This window comes from Solanum dulcamara, chromosome 11 (assembly GCF_947179165.1).
Source record: "Solanum dulcamara chromosome 11, daSolDulc1.2, whole genome shotgun sequence".
Taxonomy (NCBI): Eukaryota; Viridiplantae; Streptophyta; class Magnoliopsida; order Solanales; family Solanaceae; genus Solanum; species Solanum dulcamara.
This window is the reverse complement of record NC_077247.1, coordinates 33,620,289-33,628,344: the sequence shown is the minus strand read 5'-3', so window position 1 is coordinate 33,628,344 and position 8,056 is coordinate 33,620,289. Positions and strand designations below refer to the sequence as shown.

The window sequence follows — 8,056 nt, the reverse complement described above, 5'->3', positions numbered from 1 at the left end:
TTAAATTCAAAATATAATCATTTTTAAAAGTGTGTCATTATTATTCCACCTAGAGACATAATCACATAAATAACTTATTTGAGTATTAATTATTAATAATACAAAAAATTTATCACACCAAACGTGTTGTATGGAATTAATTGCCAGGTTGGACCGTGAAACTACTTTTTCGCTGCAAGTAGAAGTTTAGGGTAAGGGTTTTCTTTACTGCTAAGCAAAGTAGAAAGTAGGAAAGGGAGGAGAGAGAAAGAAGAAGAGAGAGAAAACTCGTCTCTGTCTCTGCTCTGTGAGTTTGTTCCTTTTGTTTTGATGCTGTGTATTGATCGTCAAAATCATCTTCGATTGTTTTTAACCAGTTGTAATCTCTAACTTTTATATGCATTCATCGATTCTCTGGTATTTTATTGCTAAATCCATCAGTAGAAAATTTTGATCGATTCAATATTTGTTATTTAGGAACAGTTAATCAACTAACCGATTTTCTTCAAGTATAGACACACTTATTAGAAGCCGTCTTCGATTTTTGAAACTTTTTGATTCCGTACAAACAAACAAACCCTAGTTTTGATGGCTACATCTACTACTAACCCGGCTCCGGTTCATCATTCTCACCGGAATATTACATCGGAAACCGGTGGTCCCAACCGCCAACAGGAGTCTCGGCGATCATCAGCCACCGCTGGCGTTTCCTCTCCATGGAAGCAGGTTGTTCGCATTGGCGAATCAGAATCTATCATTGCGGTAACCTCCTCTTCACTTCCTCCTCCTCCGGCGTCTTGTGAGCAATCCGTTCACTCCTCTGATTGTTCGCCTCCTGAACAAGTGGCGACAGACTGTATTGCGTCTTCGTTATCGCCAAAAGATACTGCGACAGAAGCTCAGATCGACAACTCCGACAATGGAAGCGGCGACGGATCCAACGGCAATGGGGATAAAAAGCCGGCTTGGAATAAACCCTCAAATGGTGCAGCTGATGTTAGTCCTGTTATGGGTGCTGTCTCTTGGCCTGCTCTCTCTGACTCCACTAAGGCTTCACCTAAACTGCCTTCTTCTGATTCACTCAAAACTTTGTCCGACGGATCAGTTTCTGTATCACAGGTTATCCCCCCTTCCTCAATGCTACTTCTCTCTATACCTTGCTCTTAACTGATTTTTGGAATTCAGGATTAATATAGCTGATACTAACTACCTTAGAATTGAAGTGCACTAATTGCTGTTGTTTTTGCTCTATCTGCTGCTTGGCTCTAGTTGTTTTATTGTGTGTCCTATATATTGATCATTATTGTATGGTTATGCTTGCACATGCTAGGGCACGGGGATGGCATCAGCTTCTCATAGGCAAGCTAATACTAACAATGTTAACCCTAATACAGTGCTGAACCATGTTGTACCCAGCCGCCAAAGGTCTATGAAGCGCGGTGGTGGTAATTCAAACCATAATGCATCAGTAAATGGTGGCTTTTCTCAGCAACAGCCACAAGGTTTTGAGGTGGAAACAGTCCTTAATAATTCTGGAAAGACAGGTAATTATGGTGCTGAGTCTTCTTCAAGGGATAATAGTCATAGGGATGGTGGACAATGGGGAGAATTTGGATCTCAATCACATGGTGGAAATGACTACCAACATCAACGAAATGCAAATAGGAGAGGCAATGTTGGTCCACACCCTCGTGGAAATGGCACGTATCATAATGGTCATGGGGGTAGGCGTGATCAGGAACGTCGAAACCAGGACTGGAATCCCCACAGAGGCTGGGGGAATAGGGATGCACACATGCAGCTGCAGAGAGGTCCAGCTAGGCCATTTATGGGGCCCCCACCTCACACGTCTCCACCTTTTATGCCTACACCCATGCCTCTGCAGCCCTATCGAACTCACATGGTTTACTCTGGTGAGATGTGTTACTTCTCAAGACCTACTGAGTTACTAAACTCCATTTTGTCTCTCTACTGATACTTTAACCACTATGCAGAAGTTCCACCTCTATTTTATTTCCCAGGTCCATTCGCTGATTCAGTCAGAGGGCATATGCTTTCTCCTGCACCCTTCTTTCATCTTCCAGATACCCAGTTGCATACTAGAATAGTGAACCAGATGGATTATTATTTCAGGTAGATACATCTTTGTTCGATTTGCTTGTATTTTCTCTTATTTAGTAACTGCCGTAACTGTATTGGTATTCTAAAGTCTTCTTGTTCCTAAATTTTGTCGCAGTAACGAGAATTTAATTAAGGACACATACTTGCGACAGAACATGGATGAACATGGATGGGTTCCGGTTACACTAATCGCAGGCTTCAAGAAAGTGAGTTGGTTGGAGTGTTCTCTTGACCCTTAGTTCATTGCTAAGATGTTTTCAGTTGTATTAGTAGCTCATTCTTTTGAAAATGCATCCCCACATATTACAACAACAACAACATACCCAGTGACATCCCACAAAGTAGGGTCTAGAGAGGATAGAGTGTACACAGACCTTACCACTACCTTGTGGAGGTAGATAGGTTGTTTCCGAAAGACCCTCGGCTCAAGTGCATCAATCCCAAATAAAAGAAGAAAAAAACAGTGGAGAAAGCATAATGATTAATAAGAAAAACAGTATAAAGTCTATAGGAGTGAAACAATTACAACAACAAAATAGTGTGATAATCGAAATACAATAAACAACATATGGCAAGTACTGCAAGGGCCATCCCCACATATTAATTTACGTTATTGCTGATAACTGTTAATAGTGTTGCTGAGCCTGGTTAATGGAAATAATGATTTTGTACTTAATCCTTTGGAGTTCCCTTCTCTGTTTGTACATTTTTTCTGGTGTCAAGGGCGAGCCTCTTTAGTCTTCTGTAACAATTTGTTTTCGAGGTTCTTAGGGTTATCCTCAAGATTTGGTAACAGCCAATTAAAATTAGTCAAAGTAAGACATAGTTGGGCATAAAATCTGTGGGAGAGATCCATACTCTTAAAAAGATAATCAGTGGGAGAGAGACGGTAGTTAGTTTCATATCAACTAGAGGTCTCTATGTCTCTAATCCTCTATCTCTCTTATCATTTTTGCTTTTTCTCTGTTAAGAATATTACAGGAGGAAAAAAGGTAAAATTAACGAAAACTTCTAACTCCTTCCTTAGGAAAACTTCCTGCAGTATCCGATCTAGTCGGGGTGGACCACTTGTAGAGTTGCATGATCTTGTTCCTCTTTCTTCTACAGGTTCATGATATGACCAGGTAGTTGTAAGCAATGGAATGGATTTGATCATTTTATAGTATAATTTATGTCATATGGGGCTTTATCCGGATGTTTTTACCAAGTATTAATGTTCATTGTATTAATTTGAAGTTGAAGCCACTAGACTGAAATGCTCATGTATCGTGAGCAGAAAGTTATGTCAGCACAAGAAATGACTGTTTGCATATCAAATTGCTGGATCTCTAATGTTCTACTTTTAATGTTACAACTGTGCAATGTTGAGTGAGTGCCTTGTTGGGATGGTTATGAGTGCAATATGTGAATGCTCCCTGCTACAAGATGATCTGGCCACAGTAGGTTGTAGGGTCTACCCTGTTTTTGTTGAACTTTTGTTGTCCAAGGAGTATAGCTTAAAAAAGTAATCTTACCTCAAAGATATCGACAGCTGAGAATCATATGAAGGGTTGTCTAAATATGTGAGAAGTGAAGAGATGTATTGAGGACATGATGAAAATGGAATACAGGACACACTTATTTATACTGTGAGTGTGAGATACAATTCATATCTTATATTTAAACAATGAGGGACGAACTTAACACTAACTCAAATATCCTGACAAGTTAGAGCACTGAATACTTGATATTCTAAGATGATATAAAGGATTCTGACCTGTACCACATTTTAGAGAGTTTGCACTTGACTGGGTGATTTTGGTTCAATCTGGTGTTCTATCTGTATAATAATGTTTTTGTGATATTTCTGTCATTTTTGCTGCATCGGCAGTGGCATCCGCTGGATGATTAATCCTTTGGGGTTTAGTTGAAAGTGGATAGAGAAATCTGTGGATATCCTTTTAGATCAACGTTCTTCAGTATATCTCAGTGCAACCTCACTTACATGCATGCCTTTAGCATTCTTTTTGTGGTAACTTTGTTTGCTGTGAAAAACTTGGCTAATTTTGGCCTGCCAATTTTGTGTACATAACGGTTGTACACGATACAATACGATCTTTCACTCAAAATCTTGTGCTAAAGAGCATACCGATTCGATCCATGCTCTTGGAATTGGAATAAATTCGGCAGAGGATTGCGAAATCTTGGTGATCTTCTCTATCTAATAACCTCGCGGGATTGCGACTCTTTGTCCAGGCCATTGTAGCACGTGTGTTGCCCAGGGAATAAGGGGCATGATGACTTGATATCATCATCACCTTCCTCCGCCTTATCACCGGCAGTATGTTCAGGGTTCTTTTGTAATGAATACATATTCTAATAGAGGGGATAGGTGATTCGTGAAAGAAATTTTGGTTCCTATAAGAAGCGGAATTTGTGCTTGTGGAAATTGTCGAGTAAGAAGATTTGAAAAAGAAAGAACTTAAGAAAAATAAATAGAGATCAAAAAGTACTCTCATCTCGATTTATGTTCCCACATTTCATTTATATGCAATTAAATACGTCGAACATTTTTAAGATAAGGACTGCGTTTTTTCATTTTTGCAGGTAATGGAGTTGACTGATAATATACAACTGATACTGGATGCTGTGAGGTCCTCTACTGTTGTAGAAGTGCAGGTATCCTTTCTCAATGTGGTTTGTGGTTTTTTAAGACTTTTTGTCTCTACTTTCTCTGGCCTAAAAGAAAGGGTTCACTGTGTGTTATTTGAGTTTATGTCAAAGTGCTTGTGTTGTTAAAGAATGGAGCACATGTTAAAGATCTTAGAGATGTGAGCACAGAATCTTGTGTACACCTAGAGCCTGTCACCCCTGTAAATGGTTTTTAATAATTGAATATCCTTATGCATTGCTCGCCATGTTCTTTGACATAGGTCTGCTAGAAACAAAATTATTGTTTGTAATTCATCCTTGTTAATGTGTACTACATTCACAGTTTCTGCTGTTTGAATTATATAGTGTATGTTTGCTGATGTCCTAAGCTGATTGAGATGTGTAGTGCTTCAGAATAGGAAATTTCTTGATGTCCTAACCATGAAAATACTTTGGTAGTATTTGCATCTACACCCTTGCATGGGCCTACTTTGGCATTTGGTGCTTCATTACTGGTAGAACTTTTAAGAGTTTGTATAGTGGTTATGCTAAACTTAGAAAGTACTCTGGTGATACGTGCCTCTAAACTGCTACGGGTTCTAAAATATTTCTTCCTTGTGTTGCAGGGTGAAAAGTTAAGGCGGAGAAATGACTGGTTTCATTGGCTCATGCCGCCATCGGTTCGGAATTCAACCCTGACAAGTCCTCAATTTCTACCAAAGTCTACTTCTGATATAGTTGTAGAAAATCTCCAACATTCTGCACTTGATGATAAGACTGTAAAACATGGAAATGTCGAAGCACATCTTAGTAGATCATCATCTGCTGAATTAAGTTCTCAATCTAAGCAGTGTGGCAATGAGATGGCCTGAAAAGCTGGTGCTCAACATTCGCAGACAATGCCAGTTGGAAATACTCAACTGTTTTGTGACCCAGGGGTTGGTAGCTATTGTGCTTCTTCAAGTAATCAATGAGTTTAGTCTTTACTTTTGCTGGTGGCAATGACGTCTCATGAAGGAAACAGAGAGGGAATAAAAGAGAACAAACAGAATTGGGATTCAAATTATAATGTGTTTTTAGCAAGCTTGTAGCCTGGTTTTGTTGGGAGGTATATCTTGTTTTGTTGGGGATAAGTATTTTCTTTTCGTTTTATGTTATGTTGTTCATCTGTCATGGTTATTTATTATAGTACAGGCACGGGGAATTTTGATTCTACTTCTCCCATGCAGCCCCTCAGCGTTATTTTCTAAAACCAAAATCTTTGGGGCTAGGTCACTTATCTTTGAAAGAAGTAAAGCTTAATGAAAGGTACGGTGTTGCTGGCGTCTGATTTTTCGTCCTCCTGAGAAGCAGAGAGAATGGTCTTGCTGGATCTGCTGCAGTGCTATGAAGACTCTTGCGGGCACATGATTATTTTGTTATTGTCTTTTCTATTTGTTTCAAACATAGCACCCCATTGACGCTTTTTTATATTTATACCTTTTCAAAAAGAGGCATTTGTTGCCCTTGTAAAACCTAATAAACATCTTTATGCTTGGTTGTGATGTACTTGGTTTCTTTTCTTTATAATATAGTAAGGGAACTATATATACTTGTGTGCTTTAGGAATGTGTTATCGACTTATTGAATTATCTATTATTGTCCATAGTCATAGTAAATACTTGGGTTTAATTCCAAGAAGCACATTTTTTTAATGTATATTTCTGAAAAACTGCACGAGTCCTTCGGTTTTTTTTAAAAAAATTATGTCAATTTTTAATTTATTGAAATTAATGTCTTTCTTAAGTTGTCCCTCAATTTTAATCGAACCTATCCATTGATTTCTTGGAACTGACTGATGTTGATTTTTCGTCGATTTTAACCCTCAATTTTTTAGTGGTGCTTCTTCTATTCACAACAGAGTAGCCATCATTTCATTTTTGTTTCCATTCACTCATCCCATTGTCGATGTTCCTTGATTACATCTTGACCAATACCAAAGCCCACTTCTTATTTTTCATTTCCTTTACAAAACTCAAAAGTTGCGTTATTCATAGATTTTAAAAATTCCCAAGATTTTTGGTCATTCTTTACATGGTACTATTGTTCACAGAGGTTGAAGATGACTTAAACAAAGTTGTAATGAATGATTTATTTTAATAATAGGTGAAGGAATTTGTCTTTGAACTACACGAAATAATTCAATTTGTTCCATTAACAGTCCATTAATGCTGGGGATTAGTCTTGATTGTTGATCATTAGTCAACAAAGACACATTAATCATTTTTTGTAAGGACAAGTAAATTTAAAACAATTCATATAGTTCAAGAGTGAATATGAATATGTTTTCATTATTAAAAAATAATTTCATACTTGTATTTTGAGCTCACATGAAATAGAATGAGAAAAAAGAGCATTGTTTGCGGACACAAAATTGAAGTAAGTCGTTCTGATTCAACCAGAGGGCATCTAATTTATCGACTTCGTAACAAAGATTCGTACCTTTTATTTTTGGGATAATTATTGTTATACCCCAAAAAGGAAAACTATTTATCATTGGATAGTTCATTATTTTCATGCCCCAAAAAAGGAGTTCGCGAATCTTCTTGATACCATCAGAGTATATATATACTCTGATAGTATCATGAAGAGAAAAACACCGTCAATTATTTTTTGATACTATCATAGTATGTATATATATTCTGACAGTATCATGAAAGTATCAAGATCTGAATAACAGTGCAGTGAAAAATGCTTAATTGTGCTTGATACCTTCAAAATATATCTATATTGTGCTGTTATCAAGGAGCAAAAAACAACTAATCCCTGAATAAACTGTCCAATTACTTTTCGATACCTTCAAAGTATATACGAATGTATATATACTCTGATAGTATCATGAAGAGAAAACACTGCTCAATTATTTCTTGATACCATTATATATATATCATGAAGGTCACGTGAAAACAGACCTAGATCGAAGAAGGGGCGGGACAGTGCTATAATTACTTTGGGGCTTTGGTTCAGTCATAATAAATAAATTGGGGTAAGTCCAGTTTAAGTAAACAGTTTACTCCCTTGATCTATTTTATGTAATTTTCCCATTATTTTTTACTTCAAGATACTTTTCTTTTCAAACACATAGGATTGTAGTTGTCCAAAAATAGGTCGTTTCCCGAACGAATTAGATATGATATATAAGAGTAGTACTGGTATAAAAATATATAAGGTTGCAAATTTAAGTGCGGTAACTAATATATGAATTAGTTTGTTTTATATGAACTAGTTATACATTATATTCGATATTATTTTTATACACATAATAAATTATGATATTAACAATATT

The 8,056-nt window shown here is 37.0% G+C and overlaps 1 protein-coding gene across 2 annotated transcripts; it reads left to right on the top strand.

Annotated features, from left to right (window-relative positions):
* The first annotated feature begins 205 nt into the window (after window positions 1-205).
* On the top strand, window positions 206-6,322 carry LOC129872282 (la-related protein 1C-like). Of its 2 annotated transcripts, XR_008762546.1 has the most exons (7): window positions 206-1,098; window positions 1,310-1,892; window positions 1,974-2,112; window positions 2,216-2,306; window positions 3,128-3,224; window positions 4,687-4,758; window positions 5,358-5,419. XR_008762546.1 is itself a non-coding variant. In XM_055947211.1 (6 exons), the coding sequence occupies exons 1-6, from the start codon at window positions 568-570 to the stop codon at window positions 5,601-5,603; spliced, it is 1,662 nt and encodes a 553-aa protein (XP_055803186.1). In that variant the 5' UTR covers window positions 207-567; the 3' UTR covers window positions 5,604-6,322. The 2 variants fall into 2 exon arrangements, 1 of the variants encoding a protein (XP_055803186.1); XM_055947211.1 differs by lacking the exon at window positions 3,128-3,224 and having other exon boundaries at window positions 207-1,098; window positions 5,358-6,322.
* Window positions 6,323-8,056: the final 1,734 nt, after the last annotated feature.